The following is a 26,770-nucleotide window of genomic DNA, read 5'->3' on the forward strand; positions in this document are numbered from 1 at the left end:
CTTGGAATGGGGTGAGCATCTGTCTTGGTGACAGAGTTGAGCCCTCTATAGTCAACACAGAACCTCATCTCTCTCTTTCCACCCTGTTGATGAGGTTTGGGGACTAGAAACACTGGGCTGGCCCAGGGGCTCTTAGAGAGTTCAATCATCCCTAGCTCTAGCATCTTGCTGACTTCAGCGTTGATGCTTTCCTTGACTTGGTCTGATTGTCGATAGATTTTGTTTTTGACAGGGTTACTGTCACCAGTGTCCACATCATGGGTACACCAGCTGGTCAGAACAGGGGTCACGAAAAAGATGCTAGCAAACTGCTGCAAGACTTGCTTGCAGTCAGCCTGCTGTTGGGGAGTGAGGGTGTATGAAAAGACTACTCCATCCACTGACCCATCTTTTGGGCTGGAAGAGAGGAGATCAGAGAGGGGTTCACTCTCAGCTTCCTTTTCCTCATCAGTCACCATCAGCATGGTGAGGTCAGACCTGTCATTGTAGAGTTTGAGGCGGTTCACATGGATAACCCTTTTGGGTGTCCTGCTGGTGCCCAGGTCCACTTAGTAAGTGACCTCACTTTTTTCCAGGATAGGGTAAGGGCCACTCCATATGTCTTGGGGAGCCCTTGGTGCCACTGGCTCCCAAACCCACACCTGTTGCCCAGGTTGAAATACAACCATGGCAGCTTTTTGGTCATACCAGTGCTTCTGCAGCTCCTGGCTGGCCTCAAGATTTTTGGATGCCTTATCCATGTACTCAGCCATTCTGGACCTTAGGCCAAGCATAGTCCACAATGTCCTGTTTGGGTTTTTGGAGAGGCCTCTCCCAACCTTCCTTTACAAGGCAAAGTGGTCCCCTTACAGGATGACCAAACAGAAGTTCAAAGGGTGAAAACCCCACTCCCTTCTGTGGCACATCCCTATAAGTGAAAAGCAGGCATGGCAACAGGACATCCCATCTCCTTTTGAGTTTTTCAGGGAGCCCCATGATCATACCTTTCAATGTCTTGTTGAACCTTTCTACAAGACCATTGGTTTGTGGGTGGTATGGGGTAGTGATCTTGTACTGCACCCCACACTCCTTCCACATGTGTTTCAGGTAAGCAGACATGAAGTTGGTACCTCTGTCTGAAACCACCTCCTTAGGAAACCCTACCATGGTGACGACACCTAGGAGGGCCTTGGCTACTGCAAGAGCTGTAGTTACCCTAAGGTGAATTGCCTCAGGGTACCTAGTAGCATGATCCACTACTACTAGAATGAATTTGTTCTCTGAGGCTGTGGGAGGTTCCAGTGGATCCACAATGTCCACACCTACCCTTTCAAAGGGCACCCCCACCACTGGCAGTGGTATCAGGGGGGCCTTTGGCTTGCCACCTGTCTTGCCACTGGCCTGACAGGTAATACAGGAGCTCACAAACTCCTTCACTTTTTGGTTCATCTGGGGCCAGTAGAAGTGGCTAACCAATCTTTCCCAGGTTTTGGTTTGCCCCAGGGTTCCAGCTAGGGGGATATCATGAGCTAAAGTTAGGAGGAACTCCCTGTACTTCTGTGGCACTACCACTCTCCTGGTGGCTCCAGGAGTGGGGTATATTGCCTCAGCATACAGCAATCCCTCTTCCCAATAAGCTCTGTGGGTACCACTGGCATCTCCTTTGCTTCTGCAGCTGTTTGCTGCCTCAGGCTGTCAAGAGTGGGGCAGTCTCGCTGACCCTGGCACAGCTCTTCCCTAGTGGGTCCCCCTGGGCCCAGGAGTCCAGCCTGGTAAGGCTCAAGCTCCATAGGCTCAGTTCCCTCTAGGGTTTCCAAGTCATCTCCCTAGGGAGAGGGGTCCTGAGAGGCTGGCTGTGTAGAAGCTGGTTCCCCAGTCTCCTTGCTTTTTATCTTGGTTGGTTGGGCCATACTTTCAGGCTCCAACTCCACTTGTTCACCCTTCTTTTTGCTCTGTGCTCTGGTTTGGACACATACCAGTCTAGGGATACCCAGCTTGGCTGCATGGGTTACTTGCTCAACTTCAGCCCAGGCTGAGGTCTCCAGGTCATTTCCAAGCAGACAGTCAGCTGGCAATTGTGGTGAGACCACTACCAGTTTTAGGCCAGTAACCTCCCCCCATCCTAATGTTACCATAGCTAGGGGGCGCTGGGTGGTAATGCTGTCAGCATTGGTGACTGGGCAAGTTTTCCCAATCAGGTATTGCTCTGGGGAAACCAGCTTTTCCCTTACCATAGTGATGCTGGCACCTGTATCCCTCGGGGCTTCTACTCTGGTTACGGTTGGTGGCTGCTGGCTAGCAGGCCACGCAGCTCTGGGAGCTGGGCTCCTGGTCCCTTGCTCAAGGCAAGGGGGGAAGTAAGATAGGACAAAGAGGTCACAGCCAGTGGCACTCGGGCGGCTGCGTGCAGGGTGCTTTTGAGCCGTCGGGCGCTCAATGTTATCCAATGAGGATCTTGGAAAAGGAACAAAGGTTGCAGGCTCGGGGACAGTGACTCTCAAGGAGCGACCAGTACTTCAAGAGGTAAGTTGGGATCTTGGAGCACAGGTAGGTACCCCAAAGGGAGACACAGGGGGCTATGGGGCGCCAGGTGCAGGGGTGTCTTTGGGGATCGGTAAAGCTTACCCTCGGCTGGTCGCGGTTGGGGTGGCCCCTGGTTCTGAGTCTGCAGGCGTCGGCTGGTTCGTCGAGGTGGGTCTTTGGGCACTGGACTTTGGGTCCCAGTCGCCGGGGGGACACACTTGTGGTCTTGGTTCGGGTTGGCCCGGCCTGGGTTCGGCTGGTGCAGAGTGGGCTGGTCCGGAGCTTCCTGGTGAGCACCAGGTGGGCTGTTGCAGCAGAGCCTCTGCTGATGGGAGTCCCAATCTTCGAGAGGGTCAAGGCAGGCAGGTCCTCTGGGTGTCCCTAGGTTGCTGTCCGCGGAGGTCGCCGGGATTTAGGCAGGAGCAGGTTCCAGGATCAACAGGCCGGTAGGGCTGGGGCCAAGTCAGTTGTTGTTGTCCTGTTGTTAGCAGCTGCGCGGCGGGTCTTCTTCTTCTTGTTCTTCTTTCTTCTTTTGATATCAGGAAGGGAAGGAAGGGTCAGGGAGCCCCTAAATACTAAATTTAGGGGCGAGACAGGTAGGGCAAGGGCAGGGAACAATGGGTCCCTGTCCCGGGGTGAGGACACCCCCAAGCCTGCTCCTCTCCTGTGGGAGGGGGCAGGAGCCTAGCTGGGATTGGGCAGGACTCCCCATCTACAAGATGGCCGGAGCCCGGGGTCGTGCTTCACCTCGCCTCCTCCACCTGAGGGGTGGAGTTGGCAAAGGTTGGCACACCCTCCTTCCTGACGTAGTTTTTCCCGCCAGAGTGGGGGTAGAGCGGGTGGGGGGCCAGTTGCTGGGTACAGCAAATTGTCTGGAGAAGTTCTCAGAGGCGGCATGCCTTTGAAGCTTCCCCCTGTCCATCCTGGGGGAGGAGACCTAGCACCTCAATCAATCAATCAATCATGGACATTTATATAGCGCACTACTTACCCGGAGGGTCTCAAGGCGCTTGGGGGGGGGTGCTGCTACTGCTCGAACAACCAGGTCTTGAGCTTCTTCCTGAAGGAGAGGTGGTCTTGGGTCAGGCGCAGGTCGGTCGGAAGGGAGTTCCAGGTCTTGGCGGCCAGGTGGGAGAAGGACCTTCCTCCTGTCGTCGATCTTCGGATGCGGGGGACGGTGGCGAGGGCGTGACTGGCTGATCGGAGGTGGCGTTTGGGAGCGTAGAAGTTGATGCGGTTGTTGAGGTAGCTCGGGCCTTGGTCGTGTAGGGCTTTGTGTGCGTGGGTGAGGAGACGGAAGGTGATTCTCTTGTTGACGGGGAGCCAGTGCAGGTCTCTCAGATGTCCGGAGATGTGGCTGCGTCGGGGGATGTCGAGGATGAGTCTGGCTGAGGCGTTCTGGATCCTCTGGAGTCTCTTCTGGAGCTTGGCGGTGGTTCCTGCGTAGAGGGCGTTGCCGTAGTCCAGTCGGCTGGTGACGAGGGCCTGGGTGACCGTCTTCCTGGTCTCGGTGGGGATCCACCGGAAGATCTTTCGTAGCATGCGCAGGATGTTGAAGCATGACGAGGAGACGGCGTTGACTTGTCTGGTCATGGAGAGGGAGGAGTCCAGGATGAAGCCCAGGTTGCGTGCGTGGTCTGTCGGTGTGGGTGCGGTGCCCAGGGCGGGGGGCCACCAGGAGTCGTCCCAGACAGAGGGCGAGGAGCCCAGGATGAGGACTTCCGTCTTGTCTGAGTTCAGTTTCAGGCGGCTGGTCGTCATCCATTCGGCTACATCTTTCATCCCTTCGTGAAGGTTGGCTCTGGAAGCGGCGGGGTCGTTGGTCAGTGAGAGGATCCGCTGGGTGTCATCGGCGTAGGAGATGATGTTCAGGTTGTGTTGGCGTGCGATGGGCGCGAGGGGGCTCATGTAGACGTTGAAGAGGGTGGGGCTCAGTGAGGATCCTTGAGGGACGCCGCAGATGACCTCGGTGGCCTCTGACTTGTACTGTGGTAGGCGGACTCTCTGTGTTCTTCCGTCGAGGAAGGAGACGATCCATTCCAGTGCCTTCTCCTGAATTCCGACGTTGCTGAGGCGCTGCACTAGGGTGCGGTGGCAGACAGTGTCGAATGCCGCGGAGAGGTCTAGGAGGATGAGGGCCGCTGTTTCTCCGTTGTCCATCAGGGCTCGGATGTCATCGGTGGCAGCGATCAGGGCGGTCTCGGTGCTGTGGTTGGCTCGGAAGCCAGACTGTGAGGGGTCGAGGGATCCATTCGTCTCGAGGAAGGCGGCCAGCTGTTTGTTGACGGTCTTCTCGATGACTTTGGCTGGAAACGGGAGGAGAGAGATGGGGCGGTAGTTCTTGAGTTCGGTGGGGTCCGCTGTTGGTTTCTTAAGTAGAGCGCTGAGTTCGGCGTGCTTCCAGCTCTCCGGGAAGGTGGCTGTGTCGAAGGAGGTATTGATGATGTCCCGCAGGTGGGGTGCGATGACAGCGTCGGCCTTGTTGAAGACGTGGTGAGGGCAGGGGTCGGTCGGAGATCCGGAGTGGATGGAGTTCATCATGCGGACGGTGTCATCGGTGCTGATCGGAGTCCAGGCGCGGAGGGTGGTGGTGGGTGGCGTTGCTGCGGTCGCTGTGTGCGATGGTTGACTGCTGAAGCTGTTGTGTATGTCCGCGATCTTGTTGTGGAAGTAGGAGGCGAGGGAGTTGCAGAGGTCTTGCGATGGGGTGATGTCGTTGTTTTCGGCGTTGGGGTTGGAGAGCTCTTTCACGATGTTGAAGAGTTCCTTGTAGTTGTGTGCGTTGTTGTCCAGTCGGTCCAGTCGCCCAGGATATGCATTGTTGCAGGCCCAGGAGAGCGGGGGGCTCTCCCCCCAGGGGTCCAGCAACATGTCTGCTGTGTGGCAGCCTCTGCAGTCACTCAGCCCAGACGTGGATTGTAGGTTCGGGTTTTGGGGGTCATCTCTAAGATGCCCTCTAGTGCACTTTACATTAAATCCCACACTGGCATCAGTGCGGGTTTAATGTGCTGAGAATTTTGGTACCAAACTTCTCAGTCTTCAGTGTAGCCATTATGGTGCTGTGGAGTTCCTAATGACAACCTCCCAGCACCATATACTCTTAAATGGCATCACTGCACTTACAGTGCCCAGGAACGGCCCTGAAGGAAGGAGGGGGAGGAAGAAGGAGGAAAAGGCGGACGAAGGAAGGAGGAAGAGGAGGCAGAGGAGGAAGGACGGTGAGAGAGGCAGAAAAAGTGATAGAGTGAGACTGCGAGGGAGAGAGAGAGGCAAAGAGAATAAGAAAGAGGCAGAGAGAGAGGAAGCGACAGAGAGAGACTGCGAGAGAGGCTTAGAGAGTGAGAGGGAGGCAGAGAGAGTGAGACAGAGGCAAAGTGCGAGAGGAAGAGAAGCAAAGAGAATGAGAGAGAGAGTGAGAGAGGCAAGGAGAGTGAGAGAGAGGCAGTGAGTGAGAGAGATTGAGATTGCGAAAGACAGAGAGGCAGAGAGAGAGGGAGGGAAGGAACGTGAGAGAGAGAGAAAGAGAGAGAGGGGAGGCAGAGAGAGTGAGAGAGCAAGAGAGTGAGCGCGAAAGAGTGAGACTGCAAGAGTGAAAGCGACAGAGTGAGACCATGGGAGAGAGAGGCAGAGAAGGTGAGAGTGACAGAGAGAGACTGCAACAGAGAGAGCAGAGAGAATGAGAAAAAGGCAGAGAGTGAGAGTGAGAAAGCAAGAGGAAGAGAGAGAGAGAGGATCAGAGAGGGTGACAGAGTGAGACTGCGAGAGAGAGAGACAGAGGCAGAGACAGTGATAGACTGCGAGAGAGAGGCAGAGAAAGGGTGGGGGCAGAAAAACAGAGATTAAGACAGCGGGATAGAGGCAAAGAGTGGGAAGGAGAGAGAGAAAGTGAGACAAGTGCTTCAGGGAGACATTAAGAAAGAGGGCAGGAAGAGGAGGGGAAAATCCTGGGACACTGCCCTCGGTGTGAGAGGAGGGGACAGGCTGGGGCACTAAAGTCTGTGTACAGGTGCCCCCCCGCCGGGTCACTGCAGTCTGTGTGCAGGTGTCCCCCCCGCCCGGGGCGCTACAGTCTGTGTGCAGGTGTCCCCCCCGCCCTGGGCGCTACAGTCTGTGTACAGGTGCCCCCCCTGCCCGGGGCGCTACAGTCTGTGTACAGGTGCCCCCCCCCACCAGGGGCACTACAGTCTGTGTGCAGGTGTCCCCCCTGCCCAGGGCGCTACAGTCTGTGTGCAGGTGCCCCCCCTGCCCAGGGCGCTACAGTCTGTGTACAGGTGTCCCCCCTGCCCAGGGCGCTACAGTCTGTGTACAGGTGTCCCCCCTGCCCAGGGCGCTACAGTCTGTGTACAGGTGTCCCCCCTGCCCGGGGCGCTACAGTCTGTGTGCAGGTGTCCCCCCTGCCCAGGGCGCTACAGTCTGTGTACAGGTGTCCCCCCTGCCCGGGGCGCTACAGTCTGTGTGCAGGTGTCCCCCCTGCCCAGGGCGCTACAGTCTGTGTACAGGTGCCCCCCCCCTGCCCGGGCGCTACAGTCTGTGTACAGGTGCCCCCCCTGCCCAGGGCGCTACAGTCTGTGTACAGGTGTCCCCCCTGCCCGGGGCGCTACAGTCTGTGTGCAGGTGTCCCCCTGCCCAGGGCGCTACAGTCTGTGTACAGGTGCCCCCCCCCTGCCCGGGCGCTACAGTCTGTGTACAGGTGCCCCCCCCTGCCCGGGGTGCTACAGTCTGTGTGCAGGTGTCCCCCCTGCCCAGGGCGCTACAGTCTGTGTACAGGTGCCCCCCCCTGCCCGGGGCGCTACAGTCTGTGTGCAGGTGTCCCCCCTGCCCAGGGCGCTACAGTCTGTGTACAGGTCCCCCCCTGCCCAGGGCGCTACAGTCTGTGTACAGGTGTCCCCCACGCCCAGGGCGCTACAGTCTGTGTACAGGTGTCCCCCCTGCCCGGGGCGCTACAGTCTGTGTGCAGGTGTCCCCCCTGCCCAGGGCGCTACAGTCTGTGTACAGGTGTCCCCCCTGCCCGGGGCGCTACAGTCTGTGTACAGGTGTCCCCCCTGCCCGGGGCGCTACAGTCTGTGTACAGGTGTCCCCCCTGCCCGGGGCTCTACAGTCTGTGTACAGGTGTCCCCCCCGCCCAGGGCGCTACAGTCTGTGTACAGGTGCCCCCCCCCGCCCAGGCGCTACAGTCTGTGTGCAGGTGCCCCCCCTGCCCGGGCGCTACAGTCTGTGTACAGGTGTCCCCCACGCCCAGGGTGCTACAGTCTGTGTACAGGTGTCCCCCCTGCCCGGGCGCTACAGTCTGTGTACAGGTGTCCCCCCTGCCCGGGCGCTACAGTCTGTGTGCAGGTGCCCCCCCTGCCCGGGCGCTACAGTCTGTGTACAGGTGTCCCCCCTGCCCGGGCGCTACAGTCTGTGTACAGGTGTCCCCCCTGCCCGGGCGCTACAGTCTGTGTACAGGTCCCCCACGCCCAGGGCGCTACAGTCTGTGTACAGGTGTCCCCCCCCTGCCCGGGCGCTACAGTCTGTGTACAGGTGTCCCCCCCTGCCCGGGCGCTATAGTCTGTGTACAGGTCCCCCCCTGCCCGGGCGCTACCGTCTGTGTACAGGTGCCCCCCCCCGGGGCGCTACAGTCTGTGTACAGGTGCCCCCCCCCGGGGCGCTACCGTCTGTGTACAGGTGCCCCCCCGGGGCGCTACAGTCTGTGTACAGGTGCCCCCCCCCGCCCAGGGCAGTCTGTGTACAGGTGCCCCCCCACCCGGGGCGCTACAGTCTGTGTACAGGTGATGCCCCCCCCCCCGCCCAGGGCAGTCTGTGTGCCCCAGCCCCACCATTCTGGGGCACTACCGTCTGTGTACAGTACTCCCCCCTCTACCTACAGGGGCCATTGAGCCGGACACTCACCTGCTCTCCGGGGTGCCCCGGGGGTCCCGGGTAACCTTTCAGCCCCTGCAGAGACACAAGAGAAGCTTCTTAGTCACAGTCAAAGTTGTTCAGATTATAGTAAATTATCACTCACAAAAGACATTTGTTAAAAATGTATCCATCATAACATAACGTGTATTTCCTAAGTGCACGTTCACCCAGAAGGGTATCTAGGCGCTGAATAACATGTTTATTGTTACCCAACTCAATGGTACTCATTTTATCGGCTTCAGAAGGATGAAAGGCTGACTGGACCTGCTGGTATCATCACGTAGAGACATCAAATGAATTACGTCATGGTAAGTGACTGGGTTATTAATTGTGATAGGTGAGAACCAAGTACCCCCTGACAGCGCCCGCCTCTCATGGCAGCGCTGCAGAGCCGAGCCGCCCATGACAGCGCCCGCCTCTCAGGGCAGCGCTGCAGAGGGTTCAAGGCTGACTCAGGGGAGGCGGCATTGCCAGTCAATTTACATTTTTATTTTCAAAGGAAAATAAATAATGTCATCTCTGTCACATCTCAACCTTGATTCTCCTTTTAAATCAATGGAATCAGCATTAACAGTCATGACTTTCGCTGTTCGATCACCACATTGGTAGTAAAGCTTTACGAATCAGAAGACCATAGGCACGTGATCAGTCTTTCTTCACCATAAGCACGTGATGCAGTCTTTTTCCACCATAAGCACATGATTCAGAGTCTTTCTTCACCAGAAGCAGGTGATTAATAATCTGTACCATCTGTGTAGAGGTGGCCCCCCCTGCCCCGGGCGCTAGTCTATGTAAGGTGCTACAGTCTGAGTACAGGTGCCCCCCCCCCACACAGGGCGAACAATGCCACGTAAGGGTCTCCAAGCGCTGGGGGCCATCGGGAAGATTAAGCAAGCTATTGCCCAGAGTCACATGGTGCTGGGCTAATCTGCCACCGGCGCCGGGAATCAAACCGTGATCCCCAGATTACAGCGTCAGTCGCCCTGGCCGTGAATCAGTCTTTCTTCACCATAAGCACGTGATTCAGAGTATTTCTTCACCATAAGCACGTGATGCAGTCTTTCTTCACCATAAGCACGTGAATCAGAGTCTTTCTTCACCATAAGCATGTGAATCAGTCTTTCTTCACTATTAACTGTTTTTGTCTTGTCTGGAAAGCTCTAACCTTCCCCTAAAAGAATCTTTTCAGGGCTCCACAAACCGTGAAGTCAGAGGCCCTGTCTATATCGCGCTCTTAAAGATTACAGGGTTAGTCGCATCTGCTTTAACCATCTGCTCTAACCAGTTTCTCTAACCGGCTGCTCTAACCATGCTCTAACCAGCTGCTCTAACCATGCTTTAACCAGCTGCTCTAAACAAGCTCTAACCAGCTAGTCTAACCGTGCTCTAACCATCTGCTCTAACCATCTGCTCTAACCATCTGCTCTTACTAGCTGCTCAAACCATCTGCTCTAGCCATCTGCTTCAACCACCTGCTCTCACCAGTCTTCATTAGTTAGTAGCAACTTATCAAATACCCATCTAGGCCTTCATTGTAGGCTGACATCTAATAACATTTTTGCTCGGTCTGAAAATGACGACTATAATTTCTGATTGCTTCGACAGAGTGTGAGAAACTGGAAACAAATCTATATGTGAAGCTGAGTAGAATCTTTTTGTAAAGTAGGTATATGATCACTCTTTTGGAAGATCGATGTGCCACAGGTATATGGCCCCTCGTTTGGAAGGTCGATGCGCCACGGGTATATGGTCTCTCTTATAGAAGGTCGATACTCCACGGGAATATGGTCTCTCTTATAGAAGGTCGATGCGCCATGGGTATATGGTCCCTCTTTTGGAAGGTTGATGCGCCACAGGTATATGGTCTCTCTTTTGGAAGCCAAGGTGCCACAAGTATATGGTCTCTCTTTTGGAAGGTCGATACGCCACGGGAATATGGTCTCTCTTATGGAAGGTCGATGCGCCATGGGTATATGGTCCCTCTTTTGGAAGGTTGATGCGCCACAGGTATATGGTCCCTCTTTTGGAAGGCCGACGCGATACGGGTATATGGTCCCTCTTTTGGAAGGTCGATGCGCCACAGGTATATGGTCCCTCTATTGGAAAGCCCATGTGCCACGGATATATGGTCTCTCTTTTGGAAGGCTGATGCGCCACGGGTATGTGGTCCCTCTTTTGGAAGGCCAATACGCCACGGGTGCATGGTCCCTCTTTTGGACGGTCGATGTGCCACAGGTACATGGTCCCTCTTTTGGACGGTCGATGTGCCACAGGTACATGGTCCCTCTTTTGGAAGCCGATGCGCCACAGGTACATGGTCTCTTTTTTGGAAGCTGATGCGTCACGGGTATATGGTCTCTCTTTTGGAAAGTCGATGCCCCACAGGTATATGGTCCCTCTTTTGGAAGGCTGATGCGCCACGGGTATGTGGTCCCCCTTTTGGAAGGTCGATGCGCCACAGGTATATGGTCTCTCTTTTGGAAGCCGATGCGCCACACGTATATGGTCTCTCTTATGGAAGGTCGATGCGCCACAGGTATATGGTCTCTTTTTTAGAAGGTCGATGCGCAGCGGGTATATGGTCTCTCTTTTGTAAGCCGATGTGCCACAGCTATATGATCTCCCTTTTGGAAGGTCGATGCGCTACAGGTATATGGTCTCTCTTTTGGAAGCCGATACGCCACAGGTATATGGTCCCTCTTTTGGAAGGTCGATGCATCACGGGTATATGATCTCTCTTTTGGAAGGTCGATGCGCCACAGGTATATGGTCTCTCTTTTGGAAGGTCGATGCACCACAGGTATATGGTCCCTCTTTTGGAAGGCTGATGAGCCACGGGTATGTGGTCCCTCTTTTGGAAGGTCGATGCGCCACAGGTATATGGTCTCTCTTTTGGAAGGTCGATGCGCCACGGGTATATGGTCTCTCTTTTGTAAGCCGATGTGCCACAGCTATATGATCTCCCTTTTGGAAGGTCGATGCGCTACAGGTATATGGTCTCTCTTTTGGAAGCCGATACGCCACAGGTATATGGTCCCTCTTTTGGAAGGTCGATGCATCACGGGTATATGATCTCTCTTTTGGAAGGTCGATGCGCCACAGGTATATGGTCTCTCTTTTGGAAGGTTGATGCACCACAGGTATATGGTCCCTCTTTTGGAAGGCTGATGCGCCACGGGTATGTGGTCCCCCTTTTGGAAGGTCGATGCGCCACAGGTATATGGTCTCTCTTTTGGAAGCCGATGCGCCACACGTATATGGTCTCTCTTATGGAAGGTCGATGCGCCACAGGTATATGGTCTCTTTTTTAGAAGGTCGATGCGCCACGGGTATATGGTCTCTCTTTTGTAAGCCGATGTGCCACAGCTATATGATCTCCCTTTTGGAAGGTCGATGCACTACAGGTATATGGTCTCTCTTTTGGAAGCCGATACGCCACAGGTATATGGTCCCTCTTTTGGAAGGTCGATGCATCACGGGTATATGATCTCTCTTTTGGAAGGTCGATGCGCCACAGGTATATGGTCTCTCTTTTGGAGGGTCGATGCACCACAGGTATATGATCCCTCTTTTGGAAGGCTGATGAGCCACGGGTATATGATCTCTCTTTTGGAAGGTCGATGCGCCACAGGTATATGGTCTCTCTTTTGGAAGGTCGATGCGCCACAGATATATGGTCTCTCTTTTGGAAGGTCGATGCGCCACAGGTATATGGTCTCTCTTTTGGAAGGTCGATGCGCCACAGGTATATGGTCTCTCTTTTGGTAGCCGATGCACCGCAGGTATATGATCTCCCTTTTGGAAGGTCAATGCTCCACAGGTATATGGTCTCTATTTTGGAAGCCGATGCGCCACAGGTATATGGTCCATCTTTTGGAAGGTTGATGCGCCACAGGTATATGGTCTCTCTTTTGGAAGGTCGATGCGCCACAGGTATATGGTCTCTCTTTTGGAAGGTCGATGCGCCACAGGTATATGGTCTCTCTTTTGGTAGCCGATGCGCCACAGGTATATGGTCTCTCTTTTGGAAGGTTGATGCGCCACAGGTATATGGTCTCTCTTTTGGAAGGTCGATGCCCCACAGGTATATGGTCTCTCTTTTGGAAGCCGATGCGCCACAGGTATATGGTCTCTCTTTTGGAAGCCGATGCGCCACAGGTATATGGTCCCTCTTTTGGAAGGTTGATGCGCCACAGGTATATGGTCTCTCTTTTGGAAGGTCGATGCGCCACAGGTATATGGTCTCTCTTTTGGAAGGTCGATGCGCCACAGGTATATGGTCTCTCTTTTGGTAGCCGATGCGCCACAGGTATATGGTCTCTCTTTTGGAAGGTTGATGCGTCACAGGTATATGGTCTCTCTTTTGGAAGGTCGATGCGCCACAGGTATATGGTCTCTCTTTTGGAAGCCGATGCGCCACAGGTATATGGTCTCTCTTTTGGAAGGTCGATGCGCCGCAGGTATATGGTCTCTCTTTTGGAAGATCGATGCACCACGGATATATGGCCCCTCGTTTGGAAGGTCGATGCGCCACGGGTATATGATCTTTCTTTTGGAAGCCAAGGTGCCACAAGTATATGGTCTCTCTTTCGGAAGGTCGATACGCCACGGGAATATGGTCTCTCTTATGGAAGGTCGATGCGCCATGGGTATATGGGCCCTCTTTTGGAAGCCGATGTGCCACGGGTATATGGTCCCTCTTTTGGAAGGCCAACGCGATACGGGTACATGGTCCCTCTTTTGGAATGTCGATGCACCACGGGTATATGGTCTCTCTTTCGGAAGCCGATGTGCCACGGGTATATGGTCTCTCTTTTGGAAGGTCGATGCGCCACAGGTATATGGTCCCTCTATTGGAAAGCCCATGCGCCATGGATATATGGTCTCTCTTTTGGAAGGCTGATGCGCCACGGGTATGTGGTCCCTCTTTTCGAAGGCCAATACGCCACGGGTGCATGGTCCCTCTTTTGGACGGTCGATGTGCCACAGGTACATGGTCCCTCTTTTGGAAGGTCGATGCCCCACAGGTATATGGTCTCTCCTTTGGAAGCCGATGCGCCACAGGTACATGGTCTCTCTTTTGGAAGCCGATGCGTCACGGGTATATGGTCTCTCTTTTGGAAGCCAATACGCCACAGGTATATGGTCTCTCTTTTGGAAGCCGATGCGCCACAGGTATATGGTCTCTCTTTTGGAAAGTCGATGCCCCACAGGTATATGGTCCCTCTTTTGGAAGGCTGATGCGCCACGGGTATATGGTCCCTCTTTTTGAAGGTCGATGCGACACAGCTATATGGTCTCTCTTTTGGAAGCCGATGTGCCACAGGTATATGGTCTCTCTTATGGAAGGTCGATGCGCCACAGGTATATGGTCTCTTTTTTAGAAGGTCGATGCGCCATGGGTATATGGTCTCTTTTTTAGAAGGTCGATGCGCCACAGGTATATGATCTCTCTTTTGGTAGCCGATGCGCCGCAGGCATATGATCTCCCTTTTGGAAGGTCAATGCTCCACAGGTATATGGTCTCTATTTTGGAAGCCGATGCGCCACAGGTATATGGTCCCTCTTTTGGAAGGTTGATGCGCCACAGGTATATGGTCCCTCTATTGGAAAGCCCATGCGCCATGGATATATGGTCTCTCTTTTGGAAGGCTGATGCGCCACGGGTATGTGGTCCCTCTTTTCGAAGGCCAATACGCCACGGGTGCATGGTCCCTCTTTTGGACGGTCGATGTGCCACAGGTACATGGTCCCTCTTTTGGAAGGTCGATGCCCCACAGGTATATGGTCTCTCCTTTGGAAGCCGATGCGCCACAGGTACATGGTCTCTCTTTTGGAAGCCGATGCGTCACGGGTATATGGTCTCTCTTTTGGAAGCCAATACGCCACAGGTATATGGTCTCTCTTTTGGAAGCCGATGCGCCACAGGTATATGGTCTCTCTTTTGGAAAGTCGATGCCCCACAGGTATATGGTCCCTCTTTTGGAAGGCTGATGCGCCACGGGTATATGGTCCCTCTTTTTGAAGGTCGATGCGACACAGCTATATGGTCTCTCTTTTGGAAGCCGATGTGCCACAGGTATATGGTCTCTCTTATGGAAGGTCGATGCGCCACAGGTATATGGTCTCTTTTTTAGAAGGTCGATGCGCCACGGGTATATGGTCTCTCTTATGGAAGGTCGATGCGCCACGGGTATATGGTCTCTTTTTTAGAAGGTCGATGCGCCATGGGTATATGGTCTCTTTTTTAGAAGGTCGATGCGCCACAGGTATATGATCTCTCTTTTGGTAGCCGATGCGCCGCAGGCATATGATCTCCCTTTTGGAAGGTCAATGCTCCACAGGTATATGGTCTCTATTTTGGAAGCCGATGCGCCACAGGTATATGGTCCCTCTTTTGGAAGGTTGATGCGCCACAGGTATATGGTCCCTCTATTGGAAAGCCCATGCGCCATGGATATATGGTCTCTCTTTTGGAAGGCTGATGCGCCACGGGTATGTGGTCCCTCTTTTCGAAGGCCAATACGCCACGGGTGCATGGTCCCTCTTTTGGACGGTCGATGTGCCACAGGTACATGGTCCCTCTTTTGGAAGGTCGATGCCCCACAGGTATATGGTCTCTCCTTTGGAAGCCGATGCGCCACAGGTACATGGTCTCTCTTTTGGAAGCCGATGCGTCACGGGTATATGGTCTCTCTTTTGGAAGCCAATACGCCACAGGTATATGGTCTCTCTTTTGGAAGCCGATGCGCCACAGGTATATGGTCTCTCTTTTGGAAAGTCGATGCCCCACAGGTATATGGTCCCTCTTTTGGAAGGCTGATGCGCCACGGGTATATGGTCCCTCTTTTTGAAGGTCGATGCGACACAGCTATATGGTCTCTCTTTTGGAAGCCGATGTGCCACAGGTATATGGTCTCTCTTATGGAAGGTCGATGCGCCACAGGTATATGGTCTCTTTTTTAGAAGGTCGATGCGCCACGGGTATATGGTCTCTCTTATGGAAGGTCGATGCGCCACGGGTATATGGTCTCTTTTTTAGAAGGTCGATGCGCCACGGGTATATGGTCTCTTTTTTAGAAGGTCGATGCGCCACAGGTATATGATCTCTCTTTTGGAAGGTCGATGCGCCACAGGTATATGGTCTCTCTTTTGGAAGGTCGATGCGCCACAGGTATATGGTCCCTCTTTTGGAAGGCTGATGAGCCACGGGTATGTGGTCCCTCTTTTGGAAGGTCGATGTGTCACAGGTATATGGTCTCTCTTTTGGAAGGTCGATGCGCCACAGGTATATGGTCTCTCTTTTGGAAGGTCGATGCGCCACAGGTATATGGTCTCTCTTTTGGTAGCCGATGCGCCGCAGGCATATGATCTCCCTTTTGGAAGGTCAATGCTCCACAGGTATATGGTCTCTATTTTGGAAGCCGATGCGCCACAGGTATATGGTCCCTCTTTTGGAAGGTTGATGCGCCACAGGTATATGGTCTCTCTTTTGGAAGGTCGATGCGCCACAGGTATATGGTCCCTCTTTTGGAAGGTTGATGCGCCACAGGTATATGGTCTCTCTTTTGGGAGGCCGATACGCCACAGGTATATGGTCTCCCTTTTGGAAGGTCGATGCGCCACAGGTATTTGGTCCCTCTTTTGGAAGGCCGATACGCCATGGGTATATGGTCCCTCTTTTGGGAGGCCGATACGCCACGGGTATATGGTCTCCCTTTTGGAAGGTCGATGCGCCACAGGTATATGGTCTCTCTTTTGGAAGCCGATGCGCCACAGGTATATGGTCCCTCTTTTGGAAGGCCGATATGCCACGGGTATATGGTCCCTCTTTTGGGAGGCCGATACGCCACGGGTATATGGTCTCCCTTTTGGAAGGTCCATGCGCCACAGGTATATGGTCTCTCTTTTGGAAGCCGATGCGCCACAGGTATATGGTCTCTCTTTTGGAAGCCGATACGCCACGGGTATATGGTCTCTCTTTTGGGAGCCGATTCGCCACAGGTATATGGTCTCTCTTTTGGAAGCCGATTCGCCACAGGTATATTGTCTCTCTCCTGGAAGGTCGATGCGCCACAGGTATATGGTATCTCTTTTGGAAGCCGATGCGCCACAGGTATATGGTCCCTCTTTTGGAAGGCTGATTCGCCACGGGTATATGATCTCTTTTTTGGAAGGTCGATGTGCCAAGGGTATATGATATCCCTTTTGGAAGGTCGATGCGCCACAGGTATATGGTCTCTCTTTTGGAAGCCGATACGCCACAGGTATATGGTCCCTCTTTTGGGAGGCCGATACGCCACGGGTATATGGTATTGTATTATATTGTATGAAGCATTTATATAGCGCAAAACTGCCACCCTGCGGGTATCCTGGCGCTTAGACTACAGACTAGTCAGCACGAAGATCAGCCTGAGCTGGTAGGGAAGATCTACTTTTCTGCCCTTGGAAATAACCAGGTTTTCAGACTCTTTCTGAAACATAACAGTGAGTCGGCCTGTCTAATGGGCTTTGGCAGTTCATTCCAAAGGCGTGTGGCTGCCACACCGAAGGCTCTGCCCCCCAACCTGGTTTTCTTGAATCTTGTCCTTCTTATTAGGCTCACATTGGAAGAGCAGAGCTGTCTTTTTGGGTTATGCCAAGTAAATCTTTCCTGTCTGTCTCCCTCCCTCTGTCAGCTCACCCAGCTTCCAGGGCACGGAGCACTTCACAGGTCTTTAAAAGAACATTTACTTGTTAATGAGGCTTTGGTGTGAATCGCCTGGCCCCCATAGAGCAGAGTGTCTAGGAATGCCTCTTAGTTAGTAGCAGTTATGTGCTAAGTGCCCGCGACACACCCACCTTTTGCAGGCAACACAGTACTGTGTCGGGACACACAGTTTGGAAAGCTCTGCTCTAGTGCGTCCATAGCACCTCCAGCCGAAGAGGAGAGTCTGCTTATAGCCCCAAGAAGCCTCTAGTGCATCCATAGCGCCTTCAGACAAAGAGGAGAGCCTGCTCATAGCGCCAAGAAGCCTCTAGTGCGTCCATAGCGCCTCCAGCCGAAGAGGAGAGCCTGCTCATAGCGCCAAGAAGTGCGTCCATAGCGCCTCCAGCCAAAGAGGAGAGCCTGCTCATAGCGCCAAGAAGCCTCTAGTGCATCCATAGCGCCTCCAGCCAGAGAGGAGCCTGCTCATAGCACCAAGAAGCCTCTAGTTCGTCCATAGCACCTTCAGCCGAAGAGGAAAGCCTACTCATAGTGCCAAGAAGTCTCTAGTACGGCCATAGCGCCTCCAGCCAAAGATGAAAGCCTGCTCATAGCGCCAAGAAGTCCCTGTCATGCAGAGGCGCTTCTCTTACCTTCCGCCCCACAGGCCCAGGGAGACCGGTCAGTCCGGGCAGGCCGAGCGCCCCCTGGAAGAAGAGCAGAGACACAGGTCAGCACCGACAGACAGACAGACAGACAGACAGACCGACACACAGACAGACAGGCCGACACACAGACAGACAGACCAACCGACAGGCTGACAGACCGAAACACAGACAGACGGACACACAGACAGACAGATTAATCACACATCCTTAACAACAAGGTGCTGAATTAAGCTAGTGATAAGCCGGAGGGTTCGACGTTGCAACTGCCAGGGTCTCCTTAACTCAAGGCACCAACCACAGTAATTATCTACCCCGCCATTCTCAGTGCCCAGGTGCCTCATGAGTGGCTCCATCTCCGGCGTATCACCAGGTGCCTCATGAGTGGCTCCACCTCCGGCGTATCACCAGGTGCCTCGTGAGTGGCTCCATCTCCGGCGTATCACCAGGTGCCTCATGAGTGGCTCCACCTCCTGCGTATCACCAGGTGCCTCATGAGTGGCTCCATCGCCGGCGTATCACCAGGTGCCTCATGAGTGGCTCCATCTCCGGCGTATCACCAGGTGCCTCATGAGTGGCTCCATCTCCCGCGTATCACCAGGTGCCTCATGAGTGGCTCCATCTCATCACCAGGTGCCTCATGAGTGGCTCCATCTCCCGCGTTTCTACAGGTGCCTCATGAGTGGCTCCATCTCCGGCGTATCACCAGGTGCCTCATGAGTGGCTCCTTCTCCCGCGTATCACCAGGTGCCTCATGAGTGGCTCCATCTCCCGCGTATCACCAGGTGCCTCATGAGTGGCTCCATCTCCGGCGTATCACCAGGTGCCTCATGAGTGGCTCCTTCTCCCGCGTATCACCAGGTGCCTCATGAGTGGCTCCATCTCCGGCGTATCACCAGGTGCCTCATGAGTGGCTCCATCTCCCGCGTATCACCAGGTGCCTCATGAGTGGCTCCATCTCCGGCGTATCACCAGGTGCCTCATGAGTGGCTCCATCTCCGGCGTATCACCAGGTGCCTCGTGAGTGGCTCCACCTCCGGCGTATCACCAGGTGCCTCATGAGTAGCTCCATCTCCGGCGTATCACCAGGTGCCTCATGAATGGCTCCATCTCCGGCGTATCACCAGGTGCCTCGTGAGTGGCTCCACCTCCGGCGTATCACCAGGTGCCTCGTGAGTGGCACCACCTCCTGCGTATCACCAGGTGCCTCATGAGTGGCTCCATCTCCGGCGTATCACCAGGTGCCTCATGAGTGGCACCACCTCTGGCGTATCACCAGGTGCCTCATGAGTGGCTCCATCTCCGGCGTATCACCAGGTGCCTCATGAGTGGCACCACCTCTGACGTATCACCAGGTGCCTCGTGAGTGGCTCCACCTCCTGCGTATCACCAGGTGCCTCATGAGTGGCACCACCTCCTGCGTATCACCAGGTGCCTCATGAGTGGCTCCACCTCCTGCGTATCACCAGGTGCCTCATGAGTGGCACCACCTCCTGCGTATCACCAGGTGCCTCATGAGTGGCTCCATCTCCGGCGTATCACCAGGTGCCTCATGAGTGGCACCACCTCTGGCGTATCACCAGGTGCCTCATGAGTGGCTCCACCTCCTGCATATCACCAGGTGCCTCATGAGTGGCACCACCTCCTGCGTATCACCAGGTGCCTTGTCAGTGGCTCCACCTCCGGCGTATCACCAGGTGCCTCATGAGTGCCTCCACCTCCGGCGTATCACCAGGTGCCTCATGAGTGGCTCCACCTCCGGCGTATCACCAGGTGCCTCATGAGTGGCTCCACCTCCGGCGTATCACCAGGTGCCTCGTGAGTGGCTCCACCTTTGGCGTATCACCAGGTGCCTCGTGAGTGGCTCCACCTCCGGCTTATCACCAGGTGCCTTGTGAGTGGCTCCACCTCCGGCGTATCACAAGGTGCCTCGTGAGTGGCTCCACCTCCGGTGTATCACCAGGTGCCTCGTGAGTGGCTCCACCTCCGGCGTATCACCAGGTGCCTCGTGAGTGGCTCCACCTCCGGCGTATCACCAGGTGCCTCATGAGCTGACAACAGCACTCTAGTGCACAGTTCATTATAGGATTCTAGGACACAACTCACCACAGAACTCGACACAGCTCACTACAGCACTCCGGTGCACAGCTGACCACAGCACTCTAATGCATCATTTACAATAGCACTCTAGTGCACAGTTCACATAGCACTCTAAGACACAGCTCATCACGGAACTCTAGAACAAAGCTAACCACAGCACTCTAGGACACAGTTGACCACAGCACTCCAGGGCACAGCTAACCACGCACTCTAGGGCACAGCTAACCACAGCACTCCAGGGCACAGCTAACCACAGCACTCCAGGGGACAGCTAACCACAGCACTCTAGGACACAGCTAACCACAGCACTCTAGGACACAGTTGACCACAACACTCCAGGGCACAGCTAACCACAGCACTCCAGGGCACAGCAAACCGCAGCACTCCAGGGCACAGCTAACCACAGCACTCCAGGGCACAGCTAACCACAGCACTCCAGAGCACAGCTAACCACAGCACTCTAGGACACAGCTAACCACAGCACTCCAGGGCACAGCTAACCACAGCACTCTAGGACACAGTTGACCACAACACTCCAGGGCACAGCTAACCACAGCACTCTAGGGCACAGCTAACCACAGCACTCTAGGACACAGCTAACCACAGCACTCTAGGGCACAGCTAACCACAGCACTCTAGGGCACAGCTAACCACAGCACTCCAGGGCACAGCTAACCACAGCACTCCAGGGCACAGCTAACCACAGCACTCCAGGGCACAGCTAACCACAACACTCCAGGGCACAGCTAACCACAGCACTCTAGGGCACAGCTAACCACAGCACTCCAGGGCACAGCTCACCACAGCACTCCAGGGCACAGCTAACCACAGCACTCTAGGACACAGCTAACCACAGCACTCCAGGGCACAGCTAACCACAGCACTCCAGGGCACAGCTAACCACAGCACTCCAGAGCACAGCTAACCACAGCACTCTAGGACACAGCTAACCACAGCACTCCAGGGCACAGCTAACCACAGCACTCTAGGACACAGTTGACCACAACACTCCAGGGCACAGCTAACCACAGCACTCTAGGGCACAGCTAACCACAGCACTCCAGGGCACAGCTAACCACAGCACTCCAGGGCACAGCTAACCACAGCACTCCAGGGCACAGCTAACCACAACACTCCAGGGCACAGCTAACCACAGCACTCTAGGGCACAGCTAACCACAGCACTCCAGGGCACAGCTCACCACAGCACTCCAGGGCACAGCTAACCACAGCACTCTAGGACACAGCTAACCACAGCACTCCAGGGCACAGCTAACCACAGCACTCCAGGGCACAGCTAACCACAGCACTCCAGAGCACAGCTAACCACAGCACTCTAGGACACAGCTAACCACAGCACTCCAGGGCACAGCTAACCACAGCACTCTAGGACACAGTTGACCACAACACTCCAGGGCACAGCTAACCACAGCACTCTAGGGCACAGCTAACCACAGCACTCCAGGGCACAGCTAACCACAGCACTCCAGGGCACAGCTAACCACAGCACTCCAGGGCACAGCTAACCACAACACTCCAGGGCACAGCTAACCACAGCACTCTAGGGCACAGCTAACCACAGCACTCCAGGGCACAGCTCACCACAGCACTCCAGGGCACAGCTAACCACAGCACTCTAGGACACAGCTAACCACAGCACTCTAGGACACAGTTGGCCACAGCACTCCAGGGCACAGCTAACCACAGCACTCCAGGGCACAGCTAACCACAGCACTCTAGGACACAGCTGACCACAGCACGGTAGGGCACGGCTGACCACAGCACTCTAGGACACTGCTGACCACAGCACTCTAGGGCACAGCTCACCACAGCACTCTAGGACACAGCTGACCACAGCACTCTAGGACACAGTTGACCACAGCACTCTAGGGCACAGCTAACCACAGCACTCTAGAACACAGCTGACCACAGCACTCTAGAACACAGCTGACCACAGCACTCTAGGACACAGCTCACCACAGCACTCTAGGGCACAGCAAACCACAGCACTCTAGGACACAGTTGACCACAGCACTCTAGGACACAGCTGACCACAGCACTCTAGGGCACAGCTCACCACAGCACTCTAGGACACAGCTCACCACAGCACTCTAGGGCACAGTTGACCACATCACTCTAGGGCACAGCTAACCACAGCACTCTAGAACACAGCTGACCACAGCACTCTAGGACACAGCTCACCACAGCACTCTAGGACACAGCTCACCACAGCACTCTAGGGCACAGCTCACCACAGCACTCTAGGGCACGGCTCACCCGAGCACTCTAGAACACAGCTCACCACAGCACTCTAGGGCACAGCTCACCACAGCACTCTAGGACACAGCTGACCACAGCACTCTAGGACACAGTTCACATAGCACTCTAAGACACAGCTCATCACGGAACTCTAGAACAAAGCTAACCACAGCACTCCAGGGCACAGCTAACCACAGCACTCTAGGACACAGCTAACCACAGCACTCCAGGGCACAGCTAACCACAGCACTCTAGGACACAGCTAACCACAGCACTCTAGGACACAGTTGACCACAACACTCCAGGGCACAGCTAACCACAGCACTCTAGGGCACAGCTAACCACAGCACTCCAGGGCACAGCTAACCACAGCACTCCAGGGCACAGCTAACCACAGCACTCTAGGACACAGCTAACCACAGCACTCTAGGACACAGTTGACCACAACACTCCAGGGCACAGCTAACCACAGCACTCTAGGGCACAGATAACCACAGCACTCCAGGGCACAGCTAACCACAGCACTCCAGGGCACAGCTAACCACAGCACTCCAGGGCACAGCTAACCACAACACTCCAGGGCACAGCTAACCACAACACTCCAGGGCACAGCTAACCACAGCACTCTAGGGCACAGCTAACCACAGCACTCCAGGGCACAGCTAACCACAGCACTCCAGGGCACAGCTAACCACAGCACTCTAGGACACAGCTAACCACAGCACTCTAGGACACAGTTGACCACAACACTCCAGGGCACAGCTAACCACAGCACTCTAGGGCACAGCTAACCACAGCACTCCAGGGCACAGCTAACCACAGCACTCCAGGGCACAGCTAACCACAGCACTCCAGGGCACAGCTAACCACAGCACTCTAGGACACAGCTAACCACAGCACTCTAGGACACAGTTGACCACAGCACTCCAGGGCACAGCTGGCCACAGCACTCTAGGGCACAGCTAACCACAGCACTCCAGGGCACAGCTAACCACAGCACTCCAGGGCACAGCTGACCACAGCACTCTAGGGCTCAGCTCACCACAGCACTCCAGGGCACAGCTCACCACAGCACTCTAGGACACAGCTCACCACATCACTCTAGGGCACAGCTCACCACAGCACTCTAGGGCACAGCTGACCACAGCACTCTGGGGCTCAGCTCACCACAGCACTCCAGGGCACAGCTGACCACAACACTCCAGGGCACAGCTAACCACAGCACTCCAGGGAACAGCTAACCACAGCACTCTAGGACACAGCTAACCACAGCACTCTAGGGCACAGCTAACCACAGCACTCCAGGGCACAGCTAACCACAACACTCCAGGGCACAGCTAACCACAGCACTCTAGGGCACAGCTAACCACAACACTCCAGGGCACAGCTAACCACAGCACTCCAGGGCACAGCTAACCACAACACTCCAGGGCACAGCTAACCACAGCACTCTAGGGCACAGCTGACCACAACACTCCAGGGCACAGCTAACCACAGCACTCCAGGGAACAGCTAACCACAGCACTCCAGGGCACAGCTAATCACAGCACTCCAGTGCACAGCTAACCACAGCACTCCAGGGCACAGCTGACCACAACACTCTAGGGCACAGTTCACCACAGCAAACTAGGACACAGCTGACCACAGCAGTCACAGGCACAGCTGACCACAGCAGTCACGGGCACCGCTGACCACGGCACTCTAGTGCGCCGTTCACCATAGCACGCTAGGACACAGCTGACCACAGCACTCTAGGGCACAGCTAACCACAGCACTCCAGGGCACAGCTAACCACAGCACTCCAGGGAACAGCTAACCACAGCACTCTAGGGCACAGCTAACCACAGCACTCCAGGGCACAGCTAACCACAGCACTCCAGGGCACAGTTCACCACAGCAAACTAGGACACAGCTGACCACAGCAGTCACAGGCACAGCTGACCACAGCAGTCACGGGCACCGCTGACCACGGCACTCTAGTGCGCCGTTCACCATAGCACGCTAGGACACAGCTAACCACAGCACTCTAGGGCACAGCTAACCACAGCACTCCAGGGCACAGCTAACCACAACACATCACAGATACCTTTTTTCCTTTGGGAGCCTTTCCAGGTGAAAACCCAGGATCACCTTTTTGTCCCTGGAAAAGAAAAACGAATTTGAAGTTATACACATCGAAGGGGATAAGGGGAGAGAAACAATTTAAAAAGGACAATTTGAGACTGAAAAAGATGTAAAGAAGATGTGTAAATGAAGAAATCCAGAGAGAGCTGGAGACAGCAAGAGCAAGGCAGACTCAGAAGAGCAAAGCAGGACCAGAGAAGCAAGATGAGCAGAGAGAGGAGAGGAGACATTCAGAGGCAGCCTGAGGCAAACAGAAGAGAACAGAGAAGTATAGGCTAGGAAAGAGGCAGAGAGTGTCACAGGAGACAAGAGAGGACAGGAGAGAAGAAGAAAGAGGCAGAGAGTGTCACAGGAGACAAGAGGGGACAGGAGAGAAGAAGAAAGAGGCAGAGAGTGTCACAGGAGACAAGAAAGGACAGGGCTGAAGAAGAAAGAGGCAGAGAGTGTCACAGGAGACAAGAGGGGACAGGGCTGAGGCAGAAAGAGGCAGAGAGTGTCACAGGAGACAAGAGAGGGCAGGGCGGAGGCAGAAAGAGGCAGAGAGTGTCACAGGAGACAAGAGAGGACAGGGCGGAGGCAGAAAGAGGCAGAGAGTGTCACAGGAGACAAGAGAGGGCAGAGCAGAGACAGAAAGAGGCAGAGAGTGTCACAGGAGACAAGAGAGGGCAGGGCGGAGGCAGAAAGAGGCAGAGAGTGTCACAGGAGACAAGAGAGGACAGGGCGGAGGCAGAAAGAGGCAGAGAGTGTCACAGGAGACAAGAGAGGACAGGGCGGAGGCAGAAAGAGGCAGAGAGTGTCACAGGAGACAAGAGAGGGCAGAGCAGAGACAGAAAGAGGCTGAGAGTGTCACAGGAGACAAGAGAGGACAGGGCGGAGGCAGAAAGAGGCAGAGAGTGTCACAGGAGACAGGAGAGGACAGGGCGGAGGCAGAAAGAGGCAGAGAGTGTCACAGGAGACAGGAGAGGACAGGGCGGAGGCAGAAAGAGGCAGAGAGTGTCACAGGAGACAAGAGAGGACAGGGCGGAGGCAGAAAGAGGCAGAGAGTGTCACAGGAGACAAGAGAGGACAGGGCGGAGGCAGAAAGAGGCAGAGAGTGTCACAGGAGACAGGAGAGGACAGGGCGGAGGCAGAAAGAGGCAGAGAGTGTCACAGGAGACAAGAGGGGACAGGAGAGAAGAAGAAAGAGGCAGAGAGTGTCACAGGAGACAGGAGAGGACAGGAGAGAAGAAGAAAGAGGCAGAGAGTGTCACAGGAGACAAGAGAGGACAGGGCTGAGGCAGAAAGAGGCAGAGAGTGTCACAGGAGACAAGAGAGGCCAGAGCTGAAGAAGAAAGAGGCAGAGAGTGTCACAGGAGACAAGAGAGGACAGGAGAGAAGAAGAAAGAGGCAGAGAGTGTCACAGGAGACAAGAGAGGACAGGGCTGAGGCAGAAAGAGGCAGAGAGTGTCACAGGAGACAAGAGAGGCCAGAGCTGAAGAAGAAAGAGGCAGAGAGTGTCACAGGAGACAAGAGGGGACAGGGCTGAGGCAGAAAGAGGCAGAGAGTGTCACAGGAGACAAGAGAGGACAGGGCAGAGGCAGAAAGAGGCAGAGAGTGTCACAGGAGACAAGAGGGGACAGGAGAGAAGAAGAAAGAGGCAGAGAGTGTCACAGGAGACAGGAGAGGACAGGAGAGAAGAAGAAAGAGGCAGAGAGTGTCACAGGAGACAAGAGAGGACAGGGCTGAGGCAGAAAGAGGCAGAGAGTGTCACAGGAGACAAGAGAGGCCAGAGCTGAAGAAGAAAGAGGCAGAGAGTGTCACAGGAGACAAGAGAGGACAGGAGAGAAGAAGAAAGAGGCAGAGAGTGTCACAGGAGACAAGAGAGGACAGGGCTGAGGCAGAAAGAGGCAGAGAGTGTCACAGGAGACAAGAGAGGCCAGAGCTGAAGAAGAAAGAGGCAGAGAGTGTCACAGGAGACAAGAGAGGACAGGGCAGAGGCAGAAAGAGGCAGAGAGTGTCACAGGAGACAAGAGAGGACAGGGCAGAGGCAGAAAGAGGCAGAGAGTGTCACAGGAGACAAGAGAGGGCAGGGCGGAGGCAGAAAGAGGCAGAGAGTGTCACAGGAGACAAGAGAGGACAGGAGAGAAGAAGAAAGAGGCAGAGAGTGTCACAGGAGACAAGAGAGGACAGGGCTGAGGCAGAAAGAGGCAGAGAGTGTCACAGGAGACAAGAGAGGCCAGAGCTGAAGAAGAAAGAGGCAGAGAGTGTCACAGGAGACTAGAGGGGACAGGGCTGAGGCAGAAAGAGGCAGAGAGTGTCACAGAAGACAAGAGAGGACAGGGCTGAGACTGAAAGAGGCAGAGAGTGTCACAGGAGACAAGAGAGGGCAGGGCGGAGGCAGAAAGAGGCAGAGAGTGTCACAGGAGACAAGAGAGGACAGGGCGGAGGCAGAAAGAGGCAGAGAGTGTCACAGGAGACAGGAGAGGATAGGGCGGAGGCAGAAAGAGGCAGAGAGTGTCACAGGAGACAAGAGAGGACAGGGCTGAGGCAGAAAG

At 54.9% G+C, this 26,770-nt stretch overlaps 1 protein-coding gene across 1 annotated transcript in view; it reads right to left on the reverse strand.

The window, feature by feature from the left end:
• Nucleotides 1–26,770, reverse strand: part of COL27A1 (collagen type XXVII alpha 1 chain) — a 1,232,768-nt gene that overhangs the window by 841,718 nt on the left and 364,280 nt on the right. Inside the window, exons 6-8 of the mRNA XM_078646681.1 lie at nt 24,199–24,252; nt 17,743–17,796; nt 8,392–8,436 (exon numbers count right to left, since the gene is read on the reverse strand). Of these exons, the coding sequence (XP_078502807.1) occupies nt 8,392–8,436; nt 17,743–17,796; nt 24,199–24,252 (153 nt within the window). The remainder of the gene's footprint in view (nt 1–8,391; nt 8,437–17,742; nt 17,797–24,198; nt 24,253–26,770) is intronic.

This window comes from Lissotriton helveticus, chromosome 5_2 (assembly GCF_964261635.1).
Source record: "Lissotriton helveticus chromosome 5_2, aLisHel1.1, whole genome shotgun sequence".
Taxonomy (NCBI): domain Eukaryota; kingdom Metazoa; phylum Chordata; class Amphibia; order Caudata; family Salamandridae; genus Lissotriton; species Lissotriton helveticus.